At 44.3% G+C, this 24661-nt stretch overlaps 1 protein-coding gene across 1 annotated transcript in view; it reads right to left on the bottom strand.

Annotated features, from left to right (window-relative positions):
* Positions 1-1997: 1997 nt before the first annotated feature.
* Positions 1998-24661, bottom strand: part of Tmem241 (transmembrane protein 241) — a 127012-nt gene continuing 104348 nt past the window's right edge. The window contains exons 16-17 of the mRNA XM_059246451.1: positions 22630-22694; positions 1998-3382 (exon numbers count right to left, since the gene is read on the bottom strand). Of these exons, the coding sequence (XP_059102434.1) occupies positions 3322-3382; positions 22630-22694 (126 nt within the window). The 3' untranslated portion in view covers positions 1998-3321. The remainder of the gene's footprint in view (positions 3383-22629; positions 22695-24661) is intronic.

Genomic DNA, 24661 nt, shown 5'->3' on the forward strand with positions numbered 1-24661 from the left:
AAACTCACAGAGATCCACCTGCCTCTGCCTCCCAAATGCTTGGATTAAATGTGTGTACCACCATGCTCAACCTATTTTACACTTTTATATTAAAAATACTAAGGCAGTATGTCCCCATACTTAGAGCGAATGTGCATCTGGCCAACAGTGATTGACTTCTCCATTGCTACATGTGCCCAGCAGGAACAGAACAGCCCAGGTCTAGAAGGGACTGTGGGCTTCACTGGAGTCGGCCAAGAGGACCCAAAAGTGGTGGAAGGGGCCTATGCTGGAGCAAGTCATTTGCATCCAGGAGTCTGAGACAAGGCTTGACTTCAGGGCCAGCCTGGGCTACAATAGGAGACCTTGTCTAAAAACAAGGTGCAGCAGCAGCAGCAGCAGCAGCAGCAACAACCCTGAGAACTCCCAGGGACACCATCAACCGTTTCTACAGTTCTCCCTTGTTAGGCTGAAACAAGGAAAAACAGAGGCAAATTACCCAGAAAATAAATGGTTTATTTTTCTTTATAGCCAAAGTAGTATAGTTTAATACACAATCACATGGAACCTTGCCTCTCTCAAAAGAACCCATATTCCTTATTTGTGCAATTAAAAAAAAAATCCACCCTGGTTTTGAAATGGAGCTGGAGTCAGGTGTGGTAGTGTGCCCCTTTATTTCCAGCACTACGGAGGCAGAGGCAGGCTAGCTCAAGGTTAGCCTGGCCTACACTCCCAGAAGGACAGCCAGGGCTACATAACAGAGACCTCAGAAAACAAACAGAGAGATGGAGCTGCTGAGCACTAAGATCTAAACAGGCAAGATGGCATAAGGGCTGTGGATACCTCGGAGCCCTGGGCCAGAGAGCCGCACAGCAGAGCTCTAGGGGTGCTGCAGTGGTAGGGGAGCCCCTGCCTCATCCCTGGATCCCCTGAACATTCAGAGCTGAGCATGAGAATGGGGGAATAAAAGATGGCAGCTACACCTTAAAGAGCAAAGCCCAGAGCACAGAGGGAGCTGGGGACACAGGTCACAGAGCTGGGGGACACAGGCCATGGAGCTGGGGGACACAGGCCATGGAGCTGGGGGACACAGGCCACAGAGCTGGGGGATACAGGTTATGGAGCTGGGGGACACAGGCCATGGAGCTGAGGGATACAGGTTATGGAGCTGGGGGACACAGGTCACAGAGCTGGGGGACACAGGTCATGGAGCTGGGGGATACAGGTCGGTGTATTGAAGGAGCAACCGCTCCTCTGTCTCGCCCTACCATCACAGTACGACAACACCCAAGAATTAAGAAACCCAGCTGGAGATGGGGCTGGGTGAGCGCTGTGCGGTTGGAGCTGAGGGCTCTCCATCCGCTTAAATGACATTTAGAAGGACAGGCAAAGGATGACATTTGGACAGCCACCTTTCACAAATGGGGGAGGGAAGCAGTAGAGAACTTTGTGGGAACTTAAAAAAGGAAAATTCTAAACCCAGGTTCTCTCTCTACAGGACATTACTACATACTCACTAGTTGCTACACTAGATGAAAAACAAAAGTGAGTTCTAGACTGGGGAGCCACGCTCGGCAGCTAAGAGCATCCTCTTGCAGAGGTCCGGAGTCTGTCTCCAGCAAGACTCACCAGCACCCACTCAGGTAGCTCACAACTTCCTCTAACTCCTTCTCCAGGGCATCCAATATTCCCTTGTGGCCTCCTTAGGGCACCCACTGTGCACATACTTACAAACATACACGTAATTTAAAATAAAAATGTTTTTTAAAAGCAAGTTGCAGGGCTGGAGAGTTGGCTCAGTGGTTAAAAGCATTTGTTACTCTTGCAGAGTACATGAGTTCAATTCCCAGCACCCACATGGCAGCTCACAACTGTCTGTAACTCCGGTTTTTGTGGATCTGATGCCCTCTTCTGACTTCCACAGGTACCAGGCATACACATGGTACACAGTACATATAAAATAATAGAACAAACAATCTAAAAAATACTCTAAGAAAGTGAATTGCTTTTTGTACATAAGCATTAAGTCTTGGAACATTTTTACCTTAAATGATAAACAGAGGCCAGAAAAAGACATGAGCTAAAGATCCTCACATTCTTAATATATAAATCTATTCTATTGTTTCATTTTCTTTGTTTTCCAACAAGTTGGAAAAAAATCATTCAGCAATAATGGAGCTGACTTCATTCTTCCTCGGACTGAGCCTGGGACAAGTTCCCAGAGCCCCAAGGGTCTCTAACAATGGCACAGGTCTCCTACACTTCAGGGCTGGTGAAGTTACCTCAGTATGACCAAAACTCTGTGACACTTGCCAGAGTCAAGTATTTGTAAAATCAGTGAGAAGAAATATCTACACTGAAACATTATTTTTTTAAGCCTTAATGGATTTGGAATCAAGTGACTATTTTGTGTAAAGTAGTTTCTTCTCTAGTGGTAAGGTGTGGGACTTTACTCCAATCATTCATCTGGTGTGAGAGATAAAACCCAGTGTTCAGTGCCTTGAGATCTCGTCTGAGATGTGAAGCCATTACATGTGTTAAAGAATAACCTGCAGTCTCGGCACTCAGGAGGCAGAGCAGGTGAGGTGTTTAAGACCCACCCAGTCTTAAAAGGCTTCGGGTAACTGGTTAGTCACCAGCTTAACCTAATGGTGGTCAAGAGTCTACAGAATTCAACACATCCTGACAAATTCACAAGAACCAAGAAAAATTTAGAAGCTGGAAATAAATCATCATCCGTCAAAAGGCCTCCACTCAGAACACAGCCTAAAGATTTTTCCTGGTGTCTCACTTGATCCAGAACCCCTGCTCAGGCCCCACACCTGCCCTGCCCTACATGGCCCTCAGGAGCATACATGTCTTGTTTTCTGTGGGTGGTATGGCTCCAGGTAAACCAGAAAAATCAAAGAATAGAAGAAACTCCAAGATGTAAAGACACAAAACAACATGAGAACAATGCAACAAGACTCCATGGGACTGTGACCGCAACTGTACAAGTGTCTGGTGGAAGGCCGGCTTAGTGCAGAGGCTACAGTCCATCCAGATGACGCAGCCATCCCACTAAGATCCTCTGCTTCCTGACTCTGCAGAACTGGGTCAGCAGAGTGGAGACGGTCCAGCATGGGAAGATGTAAAATGGACCCTTTCTCTGCAGCAGTGTGGGGGGGCCCCTGGGAAACCCTCCCCTGAGCAATGAGAAAACGGGATGTTCGGATCATCACAAACACTGAGTTCAGCTTGGTCTCTCTGTGGTGTGTTCTTTCTGTCTCTCAAGAGGGAGGTCAGAGTTCTGTGTTCTGCTCCAGCAGCAAGGCGTGTGTTTGCTCTTCCTGCCCATCTTCATCAGGAACTCCTCCGCTCTGAGAAAACCAGCAGGGCCTCGCCAAGTCCACCAAGCAGGAAGCTGCAAACAGTAGCATATGGTCAGTTTTCCTAACTGTGGTCTACCAAAGTTGCCTGGCACCCATAAACAGCAAGGAAGAGTGATATACCCCACGACTACCAGCCCAGGCAAGCCTGGCTCCAGGTATAGCCCAGAAACCTTCATGCCACTTAAGAGAAAAAGCATCAGTTTCAGGGTGGAGTTAGGGGTCTGGGAGGCCACCTTGAGGAAGGATGTGTATCCCACTTATCCTGACCAGTCAACACTCTGAAGAAAACCATGAGAGGAGGAAGCAAGGAAGAAAGGGCTTCCCATGACCCCCTGGGTGCTTCTGGCTAAAGGGGATTGTGGGATATGAAATCATGAAGACACAACCTTACATTAGGAAGGGCGTGGCTTCTGAACTTAGACTAACAGAACAGTTACAGGTGAGCATATAGGTGGGAATCATGAACTTCCCACCAGCACAGAAAGAGATGTAGTCGGCGATTTGGAAACGAAGACATTCGAGAACTGCAGCCAGGAGAAGAGGGAATACTTAACATGCCTAAAGTTTAGTACATCCAAAGGTCTCTCCCTCTTCTATTTTAAACTTCTTGGTAGACAGTCTGGTGTCTGCTGCTCTTCTGGGGACAGGGCTGGGCCACTGCCAAGGAATTATGATGGTGGGTCCCTGTCAGTGGAAGGCTTTTTAGAGGTGCCTGCCTGCCAACTTTCAGTTACATTTTCTTTCTTCCCTTCCCCTCTGTACACCCAAGACCCCAGCTCTCTTATGCAAACTCAGCACATATACACTCACCATGGAGCCTTTATATTTCTAACGTGTCTGGGGTGCTGAATATATGAAGCACACACATCACCTTCACAGTGAAAACCTGTACGGGTGATTCTGACATCTACATACAGGGAATCTGTACCACCTTGCACTTTTAGTACAAGAATGAACTATGGATGAGAATGTGCAAGTAATAGACTCAGACTCACACAGACATGAGTTCAGATTTATTTAGCCTTCGCTTCCCTACCTGGTCCTTGGGAGCTGACCACACTTCACAGTGTGTACAAGGCCTAGAGATAACATCTGAAGCCACCTACTCCCGAGCTTGGCCTACAATGGACTACCAATAATACATGGCTATTCCCTAACCTCATGAGCTCCTGGAGCAGCAATCCCTGCCTCGGGGACAGTTATGCTGACCACCCAACCGCTGAAGACATCTAATGAGGGACATATCTTGTTGCACAGGTGAGCAGCTATGGCTACATCACTGAACTCAATCTCCATGGACCTCTTCCTTGGGAGAGACACTGAGTTAGCTCTAAGGACTGACCAAGACATGGCACCTTCTCACATTGTCCCAGAAGCTGTACCTCACAATGAGTCTGCTCTGCAAGGCAGGAGAAAAAAAAGTCAAGCTACTCCTTTACCATATCAGAGCCTGGAAAAATCCCTCTTGCTCTGGGTTAGCTGGCCAAGGAGCCAGTCACAGAGCTATGAACATGGGGTTGTCTCTCTACGAGGTGAATGGCAGAGATGGAGTAGACGAGGAAGATGTTCCTAGTGGGAATTTATGTCCCTCTTTCCTGCAGACACCATCATAAATAGTGAGAGAAAGAATCAATCACTTCTATTTAACTCACAGGAATGTAGCTGGAACTGGTGTCTTAGGAACTATGTACAACTATGAAGACTTTTGCAATCACTGCCATAGGACGGCTTTAGTGATCCCGTCATGATCCAAGTTTCAAAAGCCCATACCTAGAAATACCTATGTGTGGAGATGGGGAGCTTGCTTGGCTCTTGTCTAGTTCGGGAGCTGCAGAGATTCTGTCACCTGCTCTCTTTGGTCAAGAATGAGGGAGCAGGAAGCCTTTCTTTGCCCCCATGAGCTCTCCTTGAAAGTGGTATCTTCATCTGAATGGTTCTGCTGTTCTTCCCATTCAAGAACACACACATTACCTCATGTCCCTGGGCAGGCACACAGACACGCACAGAGCTCTGCTGTGGGACAATCTCATTTTAAACACTTCTCACCAATCCTCCCTAATCACCGGAACAGACCAGGGCAGCGCTGGCCCTCCGCCAGTGTTCTCCCACAGCCCGGGAACAATGCCCGAGCCTAATAACGTCGCATTCATCCCTTTGGCGGAGACTTTATGAAGCGCCCAAGGAGCTTAGTGAATGGTAAAATGAAAACAAACCTTGTTTCGTTTACTGTGAAGAGAGCCAAGAGGTGGCCTTTGATGTTGTTTTCTAACCAGCAGGAGCAGCTCACACGGGGTCCTGGAGTCTTAGCAGCATTAGAACTACTTAAGTCAAAGCTTGAGTGAACTGTTTGCAAACCTTGTAATCCCACCATTCCTGAAATGAACACACTTCACAGGGTGAAGGCATAAACCTCAGGCTTCAGAGCACACATGGCCAGAAACACCCATTCCAAGTGTCTCTTCCAGAGCGTTTGTTATTTCAGAGCCTCTCCAGCCTTTTTTCCCTGTGGGGATCAAAGGCCTTGTCTCACCTTACATCTATTATTGTGGATGCTAATTCCTACTGAACTCAACAGACAGACAGTATTTTTCCTCGGATGCAGACCCAGCACACACACACACACTATATATATATCTCTCTCCAATGGATGACCAAATTGTAAAATGCGCTCCCCATCTCCCATCTATATTCTGACTACTTGGTTTTTACTCCCTTCTACCCCACTAAAATGTCTCTCCCTAACATCTCATTCTCCTGCAGAATGAAGTTCACAAAAGATAATGGAAATCACTTAATCTTTTTTTTTTTTTTTTTTTTTAGACAGCATCTTATGTAGACCAAACTTAAACTCACCACATAGGCAAGATCATACCACACCCAGTTTAATGTGCTCCTGGGGATGGAACCCAGGGTTTTGCATAATCTTAGGCAGGCACTCTACCAATTGAACTACATCCCTAGCCCTGAATAATACCGTTTAAAATGAGATGTCAACATTTAATTCAAACAGGAAATTGATACGTTTCATTCACCGTAGTCCTAAAGGGATTTAGAGAATATTAGGACATTTCCCCCGGCTCCTGAATTCATTTTCTGTTTACCAAGCTTGAGTAGTCTCCAGGAAGGGGCCCTAAAATCAGAGGGAGAGGATTTCTTGATTCAAAGATAACTGAAAATCTTTTTATTTTTCTTTTTAGACAGTGTTTCTCTGTATAGCCCCGGCTGTCCTGGAACTCACTTCATAGACCAGGCTGGGCTCGAACTCAGAGATCTGCCTGCCTCTGCTTCTGGAGTGCTGGGATTAAATATGTATGCCACCACCTGGCTGAAAATCTTTTTATTTGCTTTGGGTCTCAATAAGTATCCCGAGATATTCTCAATTTATAATCCTCCTGCCTCCCAAGTGTTGGGATTTTTGTGCAGAATGTCATACTCAGCTCTTTACAATCATTTTCTAAAGATCCTTGATGTTCATGAGGTCTGTACTGGGATAAAGTCTGAGAGACTGTCATGGCTGGCAGCCTGTGATGGGTGGCAGGCCCAGTGAATGATGGGCAATGGTAAAGAGTTGTCACAGAATCCTCGGAAGGAAGGAGATGCACTGTGGTCATTTCCCACAGCCTTACACTTGAATCATTCCAATGAGCACTGCACACATCTGGGGGCAGGTGGGAGGGATAAGCCTACACATCTGGCTGTCACACAGAGCCACTTTCAAAGCCACACCCAGGGTACCTGGGCGATGCTGCTAAGACTTGAGCTGATTCAGATCCCTAATCAGGAGATAAGCAAATTCCTTAGGATCTTGTTGAAAAGTCAGATAATGCTCTTTCTGTTCATTTGCAGGAACCATGAGCCTGGCGATTCTGTCTGTCTCCAGGGAACGCTGTCCGATGCCTTCAGGACATTTTGCATTACAAATGAGAGATGCTACTAACATCCAGTGGGGTAGAGGTCAGGTTTGCTCCTTGGCATCCAAGGCACAGGATGGTACCCCACAACCAAGAATAATTTGGCTCCAAATACCAATAGTGCCAAGAGGAAAAAAATCTATTTTTATTTTTTTACATTTGCGTATCTATTTTTTGTATCCGTGAGTACGAGTGCATGCATGCTATGGCACATGTGTGAATGTCAGGGACAATTGGTGGCAGTTGGGTCAAGCTCAGACCACTGGGTTTAGAGGCAGATACCTTGATCCACTAATCCAGCCGTCTTGCCAACCGAGAAACCCCACCTTACATGGCCTAATTGACCAGCTAAGATGCTGCCCTCCCAGGAGAACAGATAAGCCAGTTCAGGCGTGGCTCTGGCCACGCTCCTCAGGGAGCACTTCCCAGGTCAATATCTGTCCACTCCAACAGCTGCTTCCACGTGTGGGCATAGGCCCAACACAAACTCACAGCACGCCACCATTTTCAAAGGAGTATGGAAATCTGGATTTGTAGGAGGAAATCACCTAATTTCTAAAGGCTGCTGACTAATTTAAAATTTGAAAATCAATCAAAACATAAGAAACAATAATTGTACAGGAAAATACAGTAGGTCTAAAAATTTTTTTTTAAAATCCAAGACCTACAACCTCTGCCTTTTGTGACTTCTGATTAGTTTAAATTCCCAGGGGACAAAGACCAGCCACTCCCATCTGTAACCTGAGAGCTGGTCTGGCACTTGGCCATGCTTGAACTCATACAGTGTATGCAGCAACCACCTAGGTGAGAGGCAGAAGTTGGAATTACAGCTTGACACAACTCTGGTTGTTCATTTTGTGGCTGGAAAATTCTTTGAGGCTGAAAAACCATCCCTAACTTCAAGAGTTCTAAAAACTCAGGAATTTTCAAAGCCAAGGTTCATTTTGCAATAGACATACATGCCGCTTCCTTGATTCGGGTCCAAATGGCCTCTCTTCCCGTTTTGTCCAGGACATAACCTCAATTCCACAGAGGTGAAGCAGTCTGGAGACAGAGTTCCTTCCAGACAACCACTGCGTTACTAGTCTGCCTTAGCATTCCTCATGCCAGAGAGCCGACTCGCTCTGTTTTCTCTTGCTCAATTCAACACCTGGGTTTCTTTGGTTCATTTTGAAATTCTATACAAAATATGAAGGCATGCATGTAAGAAAGGAAAATTCTGTCAAGAATGTAGGCTAGCACCATGCAGACAGAAAGACAAACACTGAAGCCAGTCTCCCTTTAACCTTGCACACTGACCTGTACTGCTGGCAAGGCTTTGCCTGTGCTCAAGTTAGTTCTGGAAGTTTGGGGGGCTTTGGACACACTGAGGCCTGGGCTTGAATTCCCATTTGATCTCCTCATGTCTATAAAACCCTGGGGAAAATCACTTAAATGCCTCAGGGTAGGACACAGAAATTTGGGGCTAGCGAGAGGGCTCAGTGGGTAAAAGTGATGTTCCTGAGCCGGAGGACCTGAGCTCAAGTCCCAGGGCTCACTGTAGGAGAGACCCAACTCCTGAAGTTGTCTCTGACCATCACATACATGCTGGGACACACCCATGCATACAAAACACACCCATCTACACATACTACACACACACACTTCCACAGCACACACACAAAGGCCTGCCTTCCTCCTTTGACAGTTCTGAGGCATGTGTCCCCGCCACTGTTAGTGCTGTTCTGTTGCAGGACAGAAAGAGCAAGCGTGTGGCCTAGAGCCCATTCTGAATCCTGGTATTTCCTCATCAGCACTCTAGTCCTGTCTTCCCTGGGGAGAGAGGTGGAGTCTTTCCTATCCCACTGCCTAGCTAAGCCCTTCCCACTAGCATCAGGGCCAGCTCAAGGTCAAGTCAAGGTCAAGCCAGCTCAAGGATTGCTCCTGCTTCTGAGCATGCCCATCCTCTGTCACTTTAGTCTTCACATCCACAACACATTCAATAACTACCATCCTGTCCATCCCATCAAATACCTTTCTGACTTTGTTTCCCCTTGAATATTCATTGAGAATTAGATAATAGCTCACGCTTCTTTAACAGCTTCCCCATGTGCTTCATACAACACTCAGTAAAACTTTTTTTTTTTTGAGACAGAGTCTCACTATGTAATTCTGGAACTCACTCTGTAGACCAGGCTGGCCTCAAACTCACAGAGACCCGTCTGCCTCTGCCTCCCAAGTGCTGGGATTAAAAGTGTGTGCCATCACATCTGACAACACTCAGTAAATATTTTAACCAACAGAATCATAGCTACAGTATTTAAAATCTAACATTCCTTGGGGCAGGACAGAGAGGAACAGTAATGGAAGATGTCTTAATGGGGGCGCATTTCAGGGTTAGGGAAAAACCTGGTGCCAGGGAAACTCCAGGGAGCCCACAAGTGTGACCCAGCTAAGACTCCTAACAATAGTGAAGAGAGTGTCTGAACTGGCCATCTCCTGTAATCAGTTTGGTGACTACCATAACTGTCATCAGAGTCTTCATCCGGTAACTGATGGAAACAGGTGCAGAGATCCACAGCCAGGCGCTGGCCTGAGCTCTGGGAGTCCAGTTGAGGAGAGGGAAGAGGGATTCTATGAACAAGGGGAGTCAAGACCATGATGGGAAAACCACAGAGACAGCTGACCTAGACTAGTGGGAGCTCATGGACTCTAGACCGACAGCTGGGGAGCCTTAACGGGACCGACTGAGGCCCTCTGCATGTGGCTCCTAGCAGTGGGATCAGGACCTGTCCTTGGCATTTAAACTGGCTTTTGGGAACCCACTTCCCCATGCTGAGTTCCCTCGACCAGCCTTGATGCAGGGGGAGGAGCTTGGTCCTGCCTCAACTTGATATTCCATGCTTTGTTGACTCCCATTGGGAGGCCTGCCCTTTCTGAACAGGAGACGGAGGAGGAGTGGATGGGGTGGGTAGAGGGGAGGTGGTGGGGCAGGGTGGGAACAAGAAGAGAGGAGGGAGGGGAAACTGATCAGGATGTAAAATAAAATAATAAATAAGAAGATGAAATATTAAACACAATCTAACATTTCCTACAAACTCCAAATGCCTTGGTGGCCTCCGCCCTCAGCCTCCTCTGTGGCTGCTGTGGCACACTTTCTACACTTCCTACCCTTCCCTCTTTTAAAATTCCTGCCCCTCCTGGGGACCAAGTGCTCACCCATTCAGGCCATAACTACCTGGTACTGCTCCTTCCCTTCCCTTTCCTCCTCCTCCCTGGCTCGCGGGCATGTGCACCTGCCTGCCAGGTTCCACATAGCCAGGGAGCACCTCTGTAGTGAGTCTGGTTCCATTCCCATGCAAGGGAGCAGCTGAGTCTGGACCCAGTTCCCCTGGCAAGCTTAGCCCCCAGACGGGTGAGAGCCCCCCTCCTGGCACCGGTTCCCACCTGCGCTCCGGCCTGAGCCCATGGCTTCCAACATCTCACTGCCTCTCTTGGAAGCTGCTCAGAGACTGCCTGGTTAAAACAGACGCCAATGCACCCGAGGGTGCTGCTCCCCGAGGGTGCTGCTCCCGCGGCTGCAGAGGCAGAGAGGGTCTCGGCAGCTGCCGGCCGTCATCCTTGCCACCTGGAGCTCTCTGCACCCTGAGCTCAGGCCACTCAACCCCACATGCCAGCTTCTTGGCTGAGGGAAGGGTGTGGAACGGCTCAGCAGGTCACGAAAGCCAAGCCAGGCCCTGAAGCTCCAGGGAGACGCAGGAAGATGTGCAGCTGCCTTGCTGCTGCAGCCCGCAGCTCCTCCACACATGCACACAGGATACTCCACCTGCAGCTGCCACCAGCCAAAGCTTCAGCGGGACCTTCTTTAGTGCTACACCACCGACACCTGCTGGTCGAAAAGCGCTACTACACCCCAAAAACCCACCACAAGGATGGTAATGCAAGCCAGTGTTTCATTTCAGGTAAGAGTACTCGGTAATTTTACACCTTGAAACTGACTAACAAATTTTGAGTAATTCTTATAATATGGCCAAAAACTTTACTTCACAAGAATTTAAAAACTTTTCTACCTGTATGATGAATGACATTTTCTAGAAATATATGACCTTCCTAAAGGCATACCTGGCCTGTACCATTTTGGCATTTACCACAATAATTCACACAGCATTCAAATACTGGTTTAATAATAATAAAAAGATGAATCATTATTGGGACCGATACAGGCTTTGAGAGATAGAAATGAAGGCTTACATAAAAAGTTTCTTTCTTTGGAATCTGCTAACCAGGATTTACAAGTAGTAATAAAGATTTACAAAACAGGCTCCTTAGTTTGGAATCTGCTAACTTACTACAAGAACTTCAGTCCACTAATAATAAATGTATAGCTAGATTTGATTTTATTGATAATAAATATGAATACTTAATGGATAGAACAATAATTCTCCAGAGGGAAGTTGTCGCTATTCAGACACTTTATAAGGAAGAAAAATTATCATTAACTGATCAAATAAGGTCTATGGAATCATGTGTTTCAGAAGAACACAAAAGGTTGCATGATTCCATGAGAAATCTGGAATCCCTTGCAAGAGAGGAGGCTCACTCCCTAGAATAGACCCTAGGTACTCGTTTGCAAGCCCTGGAAGAAACTCTCAGTACAGATGACAAGGGACCTAATAAGCAGAAGGGTCAGACCATAAAGGTCATAACATCTCCAAATGGCTCTCAGACAATGGCCTATCCTGTCATCACCCAGGAGAAGCCAGCAGATGACAGACATCCTGAGCCATATGTGGAATATATATTACAACAGATTTCAATGAGAGATTTTAAAAAATATAAAGGAAGTGATAGTTACATATGGCATACACTCAACATATGTAAGACAGATATTAAATTCATGTTCTACCTCACATAGAATCATTCCAGATGACTGGAATCAGTTAATTTCAGTTGTTCTAGAATATAGCCAGCATACAATGGAAAAGCTGGTTGAGAGAAGAGGCAAGAAATTTAGAACAACAAGGTAATTTCAGAGGTTTTGAGATCCACCAAGATCAAATTCTTGGTGAGGGCTGTCTTGCTGATAGGAATGTACAAGCCACTTATGATGAGTATACAATATCCCTATGCCATACAGCAGCTCTAAATGCTTGGGGAAAAAAATCCCAGAACCAGGAAAACCAACTGAGTTATACACAAAGATATTTCAGGGACCACAAGAACCTTTCACTTATTTTTTTACAAAGGCTGACTACAGCTATAATGGAAGCTGTGTCAGATAAAGAATTAAGACAAATATTAACTGAGTCATTGGCATTTAACAATGCTAATACAGAATGCAAAAGAATATTTACACCATTAGAGGTCTGATCAGCACCTTTGGAAGAATGGATTCAGTATACTAACAGTGTTGAGTCTCTTAACTATAGTAATGAGGCTTAGATAGAAGAGGCAATTCCCAGAGGTGAAAGAAGGTCCTGGGGTACCAAATGTTTTAAATGTGGTACACCAGGTCATTTAAGTAAAAACTATACATGGGGTGCTCCTAGAAGTAATACTCCTTCCAGAAATAACCCAAACAGGAAACACCAACCTTCTGGATTATGTAGAAGATGTGGCAAAGGCCAACATTGGACCAATGAGTGCAGATCAATAATAGATATACAAGGCAACCCTTTACTGGTGGGAAACGCCTCAGGGGGGTTCTTGCAGGCCCCCAAATTGAATGTGGTCCAAACATTTCCAGCCACTGTGGAGGAAATTCCTCTCCAGGACAATTAAATAAGCCAATGCCTAATGTAAAGAATGATACTGCACTGGATGATAGAACAGCTCTGATAGAGAATCAAAAGTTCCAAAGAACACAATAAAATGAATATTTTGGCAGGCTTCCATAAATGAACAAAAACCAAAGCTTAGAATTCAAATTAAAGCATTGTTCTGGAGGGCCTGGTAGACACAGGTGTGGATGTGACTATAATTAAACCAAAATCATGGCTTCGGAATTGGCCTCATCAAGAGGTAGATATCCAATTTCTAGGGATTGGAACCCTATCTCAGATAAAACGGAGTTCAAGATGAGTTGAATGCATAGTGCCAGAAGGACAGACAGGAAGGCTGAAGCCATATGTAGCAAATGTAGCAGTGAATCTTTGGGGCTGAGATCTGCTTTAACAGTGGAATACCCAGATTAAAATTCCTACACTCAGAAAAGGAACACAGACCAATGCATGTTTCTAGGAATAATATCATAACATGCTATAAAAAAACAGTCACCAACTGTTCAGTCTGTACACAAACAGAGCACAAATGCTGTTGAACTCTCAGAAGTACCAACAGCCTTACCTTTAAAATAGCTAACTAATAAACCTGTCTGGGTTGGACAATGGCCTTTGACAAAAGAGAAGCTACAAGCTTTAGAACAGCTGGTTCAAGAATTCTCCTGTATTCATTTTTTTTTTTAAAAGTCTGGTAATTAGAGAATGCTGACAGATCTGAGAGCTATTAATAAAGTAATTCAGCCAATGGGCTCTCTACAGACTGGGATGCCCTTGCCCTCTCTGCTACCCAAAGAATGGCCTATAATAGTTATTGACTTAAAAGACTGTTTCTTTACCATACCCTTACAAGAAAATGATAGAGAAAAATCTGCCTTCACAGTACCTAATTATAATAATGCCCAGCCAGTCAAGAGATATGAGTGTAAGGTCCTCCCACAAGGAATGTTAAACAGCCCTACCCTGTGCCAATATTTTGTGCAAAAACCATTGGAGATAATTCATGTGAAGTTTCCACAATCCATAATTTATCATTATATGGATGATATCCTATTAGCTGATCCAAAGTTAGGCACATTAGGAAGCATGTTTGAAGAAGCAAAAAAAAGTTTTGCCTTGCTGGGGACTGCAAATTGCTCCTGGAAAAAATACAAAGAGGAGATTCTATTAATTACTTAGGATATAAAATAAGTGTTTCCAACTTACTGGGTATCATGGGAATACCCAAAGATGGACTACAAAATTTGGCTAATACTCTAAAAGGGAACAAAGAATTAAATTGTCCAAGAGAATTATCAGCCGAATGTAGCTGGAGATTTCTCCAGTCCTGCTGGGGCCCACAGCCACTCAGACCCAAATAAACACACAGAGGCTTATATTATTTAAAACTGTATGGCCTAATGGCTCAGGCTTCTTGCTAGCTAGATCTTACATCTTAAATTAACCCATTTCTATATAATGGGAGACAAAACTAGGAAGCTGTTTTTAGCTCCGTTTTAGAAATTTTTTTAAGCTTTTTCAGGTTTTAGGTGGAAACTCTTGCCCCATGTTGGGTGCCATATAATGCTCTCCTTTCTGGACAAGTGGGACACAAGGAAAAGTGACTACTGAACTCTGCCAAGACAGGGTAAGATGGTCTTTCAGAATTCCTGCTTCTGAAAATGGTCTGTCCGATACTCTAGGCCTGTAGCCAATCTTTATGCACCAACAATGCTGAGAAACATTAGGTGACTGTCCAGGCTGCCAGCTGTCTCTGTCTATTCTTGCAAGACTCCCAAAAGTTGCTTATGTCCTTCTCCCATTTCTCAGGTATTATTATATTCCTTCTCAGGTCTTTGATGGGATTGAAGACTTAACAGTTACAATCTTCTATCTTAGCTATAACATATTAAGTACTAGATTTAGTTTCTTCATGATAGGGCACCTTTTCGAACGATCTCTGTAACATGCCATCTAACCATGCTCCAGACTTCTCTGGATTTTAGTATTTTAGTGTATGTCTCTTGCTTAATATTGTTCATGCTGGTTGTAGTTCCATCTTGCTTAGGTCATTATCCCTTATTCCTCCTGGACAATATTTGATAATCATTCCTATTGTATATAGTTCTATATTAGGTTAGAACTTTCTTATTTAGACAAAAGGGGGAGATGTAGTGGGTAGCTGTTCCAACTTTGACCTGAAAGTACTACCCTCATTGAGGCTTCCAGTAGCTATTACGCCTATGAGGCAGGGCCGAGACACGAGCCCTTAACACTGGAGATCCGGATGTGCCGGCTCTCTTGGTTCCTGGATCCTAGATGCTGGAGGTAGACTGAGCAGAGTTCTCCAGAGAGCACCACTGGACTGCACCACACCTTTCCCGGACCCTGTAACCTATCCCTTTACTTCTAAGTTACTTCACAAAATAAACCTGTCTTTTAACTATGCAGAGTTGCCTCAAAACTTCCACCAATAGCCAAAGCTGAGAAGGAATTGGCTCTAGTAGAAAAGACAATATGAGAAGCACATGTGGTCTGGTCATACTCCCCTCCAGACATTCCCCCACAGGTATTTTGATGCAGAGGGAAGATATTATATTAGAATGGATATTTCTACCATGTAAACCAAGTAAGAAGTTAAAGACTTATATAGAAAAGGTCTCTGATTTGATTCAAAAAGGAAAATTAAGATTACACCAGTTGACAGGAATGGACCCAGCAGAAACTGTAGTACCTTTCACTAATGAGGAAATTTCCTCACTATGGAAAGATAATGAATACTGGCAGAGAGCCTGAAGTAACTTTTTGGGAGAGATTAACATTCATTATCCCAAAAGCAAGAGAATAGAATTCTTAAAGAAGACTGAATGGGTCCTTCCTCACGTTGTACAACAAAAGCCAATTTCTGGAGTCCTCACATTCTATACTGATGCAAATAAATCAGGGAAAGCACGAAAAAAATCAGGAGACTTAAGTAAAGTGGTTCAAAGTCCATACAACTCTGTACAAAAAGCAGAACTGTATGCCATTTTTATGGTACTGATGGACTTCACAGAACCCCCCAGTATAGTCAGTGACACAGAGAGAGTTGTTTTACATATGAAACTGCTGAATTTATTCCTGATAATACAGAATTAACTTCATTACTCATATAATTTCAGAAAATCACCAGAAATAGAACACATATCAGATCCCATATGGGTCTGCCAGGACCTCTAGCACAAGGTAATGATGAGATTGATCAGTTACTAATAGGTAACATGCTAGAGGCCTCAGAATTTTATAAGAAACACCATGTAAATAGCAAAGGTTTGAAGAAGGATTTCTCCATCACTTGGCAACAAGTCAAGGATATTGTAAAAAAAAAAAAAATGTCCTACTTGTTCCTTCTATAATCAAACTCCATTACCTTCAGGGAGCAATTCAAAAGGTATACAAAGAAATAAAATTTGGCAGATAGATGTGTTTCATTTCGCAGAATTTGGAAGATTAAAGTATGTACACCATATCATTGACATCTATTCAGGATTTCAGTGGGCAACTCCTATGAGTTCTGAAAAGGCTGATTCTGTGATTACATACCTATTAGAAGTTATGGCCATCATGGGAATACTTGTACAAATTAAGACAGACAATGCCCCAGCCTATGTCTCCAATAAAATGAGACAGTTTTTTGCTTATTACAATATAAAGCATATTACAGGTATACCACACAATCCTAAAGGCCAAGCAGTCATAGAAAGATCCAATAGAACTTTAAAGGATATGCTAAATAAACAGAAAGAGGTAACAATGACTCCCAGAAATAGATTGCATAGTGCTTTATTAAACTTGAATTTTATCAATGCTGATGAGAAAGGAACAACAGCTGTGGAGAGACATTGGATGACAGACAAAACTCCTGAGCTAAATCAACCAGTTTATTTCAAAGATGTGTTGACCTCAGAATGAAAACCTGGATATGTCCTACATTGGGGAAGGTGTTTTGCTTTTGTTTCCACAGGAGAAAAAAAACTATGGATACCAACAAAATTAATAAAATTTGATTCAAACAGGAGAAACATTGATGAGGAGAAGTAAATGCTCATCCACTGATGTGACATCTCTACAAGTTGTAAGAAAAATTTAACAAACAAGGGTGGGGGAGGGTTCTGTTTTTGCCTTTACAGAACAATAGAAATTCCCATTTTCCAGAAATCATAAGGCCTTGGATATCCAGATGTCTACAGCAGAAAGAATCTATTGGTACCAATCTACACAGGGTAATATCTCACTGCCTAACATCTATATCTCTTTAATTCTAGAAAAGTTGTGGTTCTGATTCAATTATATACCAAGCTGGCTTTGGAGTTGGAATTGGCTCCCTCCTTCTCTAAACCCAAGCATATTGCTAAAAGAAAAGGTTGAGAGATTCTTCTGTCTCATATCAGAAGAGCCATCTGGTGTGGAACAGAAGAAAACTAATAAAAAGGGACCATTGTCTTCAAGATTCTATTTCTCTCCATGCTTATTTTTCATTTCTTGGAATCCTTTCTTACATGTCATGTCATCTTTAAATCCAAACTTTCCATTTTGATATTAATAATGTTCATTTTTTCACAGTAAAAAATAAGTCTTTTCCAATAGCAATTTCTGGAATCTTCAGAAGGAAGATAGAGCCCCACAAAAACAACTCTACCCAGTCCAGAATGATGCCATGGTACTCACAAACATTACTCAATGATCAACCTCAGACTGAAAACTCTCCAAGATAATTCCATAATAAGATGGTCCATCATACTACACTTCTAGCCAGAATCTCAGACAACCTTACCCATCACTCTGAGACTGGCTGCAGAATCTACAGTTAGTCCAACTGAGACTTAACTATCTGAGCTTTCTTACAGAACCCCACAGAGATACCATCACCCCCTGAATAGCGGGAAGGAATTCTAAGAAAACGATGCCCCCTTTTCCCAAAGGTTTCATGTTTCTGAGGGCTATGGATAATGGTTATAGGGTTGGGGGTTGAAGAAAACATTGGACTCAGTATTCCCCTTAAGAGAAGAAAAAAAAGAGAAGGGACAGGTATAGGATATTAAGGTAGATTATTGTATATACTAGTAAACTTAGTAAAATATCAGCTTTAGATAAGTTGCACTGTTATGGATTCTTGTATATTGATACAAATATAAACTATTTTTATATTCTTATTCCAGATAATTTGTATATTGATACAAATACAGAACCATATTTGTTGAAATGTACATATATTTTTACTCTTATTTGAAATATTTTGTATATTGATACAAATGTAAAATTATATTTGTCATACTGTATGTTCTACCTCTGTTTAGGATATTTGGTATATTGATTACATATTTAGGATTATTGTCATATTGCATATTGTATTATACATTCCTACCTCTGCTTTAGTTATTTTGTGTACTGTCACAATTTTGAGATCATTGTCCTTTTACTGTACATTTGCTTACAGACTGTTTACCTTGTTTATGTGAAGCCTTAGTCCTTAGGTTATCTAGGTAGATAAGACTTACAGATTTATAGTCACCTATGCTTGTCATCTCTATAGTTATGTTAGTTAGGTTCTTCAGACTTACAGAAACATATGTCAGATGGATAGGTAGTCTTCAAACACTTCACAGACCTAGAGAATATGACATTTAAATGTTTTGATAACTTGGAATTCTGTTGACATGAGACACAATTGCTCCTGGCAGCACTGATCTGATCCCGAGAGAATGTGGGACTTCTGAGACATTTCCATTTGGAAGTTTGTCTTCACCTTGGCACAAAATGGCCTACTGGGCAAAGAACTGCCCTTGCCTCGACTGCTGACAGTAAAATGGTCTGACAGATAATCTAGGCCTGTAGCCAATTTGAATGCACCAACGATGCTGAGAAACTTTAGGTGACTGTCCAGACTGCCAGCTGTCTCGGTCTACTCTCACAAGACTCCCGAAAGTTGCTTGCATCCATCTTCTATTTCTCAGGTATTATTATATTCCTTCTCAGGTCTTTGATGGGATTGAAGACTAACAGTTACAGTTATAATCTTCTTGTATCTTAGCTAGAACACATTAAGTATTAGATTCAGGTTCTTCAGGATAGGGCACCTTTTGGAATGATCTCTGTACGTGCCACTTACCTATGCTCCAGACTTCTCTGGATTTTAGTATTTTAGTGTATGTCTCTTGTTTGATGTTGTTTGTGTTGGCTGTAGTTCCATCTTGCTTAGGTCATTATCCCTTACTCCTTCTGGACAATATTTGATAATCATTCCTATTGTATATAGTCTTGTATTAGGTTAGAACTTTCTTATTTAGACAAAAGGGGGAGATGTAGCTTTGACCTGGAAGTACTACCCCTAGTGAGGCTTCTGGTAACTGCCACGCTTACCTATGACCTGCCCCTGGGGCAGGGCTGAGACGGGAGCCCTTAAGACCCAAGATCCGGATGTGCTGGACCTCTTGGTTACTCATGATTCTGGATGCTGGATGGTAGACCAAGCAGAGTTCTCCAGAGAACCCCGCTGGACTGCACCTCACCTCTCCTGGATCCAGTAACCAACCCCTTTACTGGCTGTAAGTTACCCCAAAATAAACCTCCTTTTTAACTACGTGGAGTTGCCTTGTTAATCCCCACAATACCACACTGCCTCACCCAGGAAACACTCTGCACATCACCACGCTCTTTACAGTTGATCATTGCTATCATTTGAATAAGTGGCCCATGTGTTAAAACATATTGTCACCAGTCTGTGGCACTACTGGAAGGGCAAGAACCTTTAAGAAGCAGGGACAATGGGAGGGAACTGGGCTGTTGTAGGTGGGGCCCCAGCCCCTTCTCATTCTTCGCTTGTAAGATGTACCATAAAGTAAGCAGCTTGCTCCATCATATGCTCTCCACCATGATATCCGGCCTCATCCAGGCCCAAAGACAATGGAAATGTCTGAAACTGATCCAAAGCCAACCTTTCTTCCTGTAAGTGGACCTTCTCCAGTGCTTGTTACAGTAGTACAAGGCTAGATAACACATCACTATGGTGGAAAGAGAGTAAGCCAGTTTCCTGTGTGTCCCTTACAGGCTCTGACCCTGTACACTGTCTGATAGTGCCCAAGTCAGTCCTAGGTTATAAGGCTTTGGACACAGGAAAGCCTGGGTTTGAACTCTGGTATAATCTCCCATAGCTATAAAATCCTGGAGGGGGGAAATCACTTAAATGCCTCAGAACCTCAGATTCTTCATTTTTACAATATCCTTAGCTTGGAGGATTGTGAAAGTGAGATGATATTAATGTCAAAATGTCGACATATAGAAGCCTCTCTGTAGATGGTTAGATTTTGTGTGTATGTGTGTGCACATGTGAGTGCATGTGTGTATATGCATGCACTCCTGTGCACATGCATCTAGAGGCCAGAAGACAACCTTGGGTAATACTGGGGTAACCTTGGGTAACCACTGCACTGTGCTTTTTAAACTTGGGTTTTAAGGATTGAACTTGGGTCCTCTTGCAAGTAATTTATATGCTGAGCCATCTCCCCAGTTCTCTAAATAATTATTATTAAAAGAAGAGGGACCAGGTGGTGGCGCAGGCCTTTAATCCCAGCACTAGGGAGGCAGAGGCAGGTGGACCTCTGTGAGTTCGAAGCCAGCCTGGTCTACAAAAGGAGTCCCAGGACAGCCAGAGCTACATAGTGAGACCCTGTGTCAAAACAACAAATTGTAAATAAATAAAAAGAAGAGAAGGAAGGTGGAGGAGTGTTTCCTCACTTTTATCTTCTTTCTGCTATTCTTCTCCAGGTAGGAAATGTCGCCCCGAGAGAGGACAAGGACACGTTATTCTGTGTGCTGAGTGAAAACTTCTCTTTTGTCTGCCTAGGACGACTTACACAAGGCCTTGCCATCAGCAGGGGAATGAGCTGAGGCACAGTTCCTAACACATACCAGGTCTGTGGCGTCATCCACAGGAGTAAACCCAGGCACCAGCACTGGCCACACCTACTAGCACTGTGGTCCAGAGACAAACAGGTAACAACTCAGCAGGTCCACTTTTCACACTAATGCATACACAAAACAAAACCAGCAAAGTGGCCAGGACGGACCAGCCATCACGATTACTTAGGTACCAACAAGGAAAAAAAAAAACATTTTCCCCCTAGAACCAGGCTGTGCTTGGGTAAGGCTAAGTAATCCAAAGACGATTTAAAATTATACAAGGGGGTACGAATAGGCAAAATGGAAACACTGTACCACTTACGTGAGAGACACCAACACCTGTGGGTTTGGAAGGTGTACCAGGCTTTTTCTTTGGGGCCACCAACCAGCTCCCAAATCATGACACGGAGACTTCTTATTAGTTATGAATGCTTGGCCTAGCTTAGGCTCGTTTCTGGCTAGCTCTTTTAACTTAAATTAACCTGTTTCACTTTATCTACCTTTTGCCTCGGGGCTTTTTTATCATACTTCCTTCCTGTATCTGTCTGTCTGTCTGGCGGCTGCCTGGCTGTCCCTGGTGTGCCCCCTCTTTCTCCTTGTTCTCTTCTCCTCCCTCTGCTTCTCATTCTTCCTTTCTCCTCCTATGTGTTCTCTCTGCCTGCCAGCCCCACCTATCTCTCTCCTGCCTATCGACTGCCCAGTGAGCTTTATATTAGACCTATCAGGTGCCTTAGTCAGACACAGTGAAACAAATGCAACATATCTTTACATAATTAAATACACATTGTTAAACAAATGCGTCATAAACAAATGTAACACACCTTTATACAGTTAAAGTAATATTTCTTAGCATCAACAAATATAACACATCTTTACATAGTTAAATATTCCACAACAGGTATCTGTAAGAATATTGGCTTCTGCCGGGTGGTGGTGGCGCACGCCTTTAATCCCAGCACTCGGGAGGCAGAGGCAGGCAGATCTCTGTGAGTTTGAGGCCAGCCTGGGCTACCAAGCGAGTTCCGGGAAATGCAGAAAGCTACACAGAGAAACCCTGTCTTGAAAAACCAAAAAAAAAAAAAAAAAAAAAAAAAGAATATTGGCTTCTGAGGCAGCCAATCATTCTCTCCCTAGACACCACAGGATCAATGGTGGTGACTCTGAGGCAGATGAATGGCTAAAAGGCATTCTGGTGATGTGCTGAACTGAGTATTAGTTAGACATGGAATCTTCAGTTGTTGAAAATGTATCAAGTCATATAATATGTAAGAACATGTTTTATAATTGTGCAATATTGTGCATAATACTGTATATCATGAGTTGTGTAAGAGTGTACTCTTCTGAATGTAAATTCGCACACTCGTAACTGTTGAAAGATTAAAGAATTGGGGCTTGCTTATTCATACCTGCCACCTCCAGCATTTGAGAGACTGAGGCAGGAGGATTAACACAAGTTCAAGGCCAACCTAGGCTACAATGTGGGGTGTAGGTTAGAGGAGAGTGCTTACCTAGCACACGAGGCACTGTGTTTAAGGCCTAGTACTGCAATCAATCAATCAATCATCAACTAAATAAAACAGGGAAGACTTCACTAATACGAAACTTTTCTTAGGATGGAGACATCTGCCCAACACACATTCCTGCTTCATTTGAGGAGAAATCAGTGAATCTGTGTCTTCTCTCCAGAGAACTTACCATCCCACAGCCGCACGGGTCAGGATCACGTCAAACAGCACCAGTGACAAGGCGGCTGTGGTGACCTGCAGAAACAGCAAACGCCATCAGACCAGCGGAGTCTGGGGGACTCCCGCATCATCTCCCCCAAGCTTTGAAAGGGCTGCCTCTGACATTAGCCACCCCTGCCCATAGGTCCTCTGCATCTAGCATGGCCTCGCCTCTGAGCAGAACGCGTGATGTGCAAATGCTATGTCCTGTAGTCTGTTGGAATCCCCAAAGCAGCATTTAATTCTGTGCCAAAGTCAGAGAGAGACTGTGTGAACAGTATTCCCCTATCTCAACACACAGAATCAGCTCCAATGTCATGGGGAGCCCAGACCTGTGCCCAGATCCTCAGGGGAAACACTTCTCTGTCCACACAGCTTCATCTCTCTTGCCCCTTCTAATACCCTAGTCTTTCTAGACAGTGACACACATTCTAAGAAGCCAGGTGATTCATGGGGGAAGAGAGCAGTTAAATCCGTAATTATCTGAATCACAGGAGCCGAGGTAGAGGGAAGAGGTTAGTCCTATGCCCTTTAGAGCAGGAAATTCTGAAAGACTCAGGAATGACAGCCAGGCAGTCCAGACTCCAGAGTGTCCCCCAGAACAGTTGTCATGAAATGCATATGGACCAACGACCCAGCTCTCTCCACACTTAGAACGTCTGTGTCAAGCCAAGATGGTTCCTGTGTCTAGAATTCTGAATTCTGCAGGCCAGAGCAGCTTCTTTGAGGAAGGTAACCCTAAGGACCTGCTTTCTTGCTGTGAGAGAGTGGGGTGCAGGCTGCTCCTGAGAGCCATTCAAGCTGGGGGAGTCAGAAATCCTGCTACTCCCCCCACTCACACCCACCCCCATCAAGGGAATGCCCTGAGTTGTCCCACAGGCCTTTCCAGGTGTCCCAGCTGGGAACAAGGCAGCAAGAAGATGGCCAGGAATGGGTTGAATAAGGCCCTCCTCATGCACTGTCTTTCTTTCTCTTTCTCCTCTCCCCTCCCATACCCTCCCCTTCGTTTTCTCTCTCTTTCCCTTCCCTGTGTGCACACGGGCACTCACTGGACACTCACGTGCTATATACAGAACACATGTGGGGTCAAAGGACAACTTCATGTGTCGCCCCTCACCCCACCTTGTTTGAGGCAGAATTTCTTGTTCCCAATGCATACACCAGAAGAGCCCACCCCAGCCGCTTCTGGGGGATTCTCCTCTCTCCTTCCATCCTGCTCTAGAAGAGCGGGGGTTATATATGCCTGCTGCCAGAACTGGCTTCCTTTGGGGTCTGGGAATCTGGTTCTCATGTGAGAATCACTTTTCACTCACCATCTCAGAGATAAGTCTGTTCCTCTAACCCAGAACCTTTAGAAACTAAGATTGGGAATCTGTGGTCATCTCTGTCTCTTTTTAAACCTTTCTATCTGCCTTCCTTTATTGATTTGCAGCAAAGCTTTGACTGTACAAAAGACCTCTACATTGTCTGCAGAGACATGAGCAACCAGGCCAGAGGAACAAGGGAAAGGACCATGGTGTCTCCTCCTCTTCTTCCTCCTCCTTCCTCTTTGTCTGTGTGAAACAGGGTCCCGGTGGCTCAGGCTCCCTTTGTTTGCCTTCCGCTCCTCCCACTCCAGCCCTGAGGGCTAAGTCCGCAGGCATGTGCCACCACCCTCAGGCTCTTTTCAACTTACCATTTGACTTGGGTCTTCTCTACGTGTGGTCAAAACCCAAACCTGAGCTGTCCTGCAGGGCCACTGTCTGACTGTGGAAATGAGGCATGCTACCTGTGCAAACACCTTACTCAGCCCCTCACTTTCCAATGGAGGACACAGCCGATGGTAAAGCCCTAACCTGGAGCGCCTGGGCCTGGAGCTGCTGAAGCAGTGACCTTGAGGACCACTATTCCATCTCGTTTCTACCTACCACAAGTATTTCATTTGCACTGCCCCCAAATACATTTCATCAAGGTTTTCCAGTTTCTCTGTTTGGAGAAATATTATTTTATAGTGTATGTCTGCT

This window comes from Peromyscus eremicus, chromosome 19, assembly GCF_949786415.1.
Source record: "Peromyscus eremicus chromosome 19, PerEre_H2_v1, whole genome shotgun sequence".
Taxonomy (NCBI): domain Eukaryota; kingdom Metazoa; phylum Chordata; class Mammalia; order Rodentia; family Cricetidae; genus Peromyscus; species Peromyscus eremicus.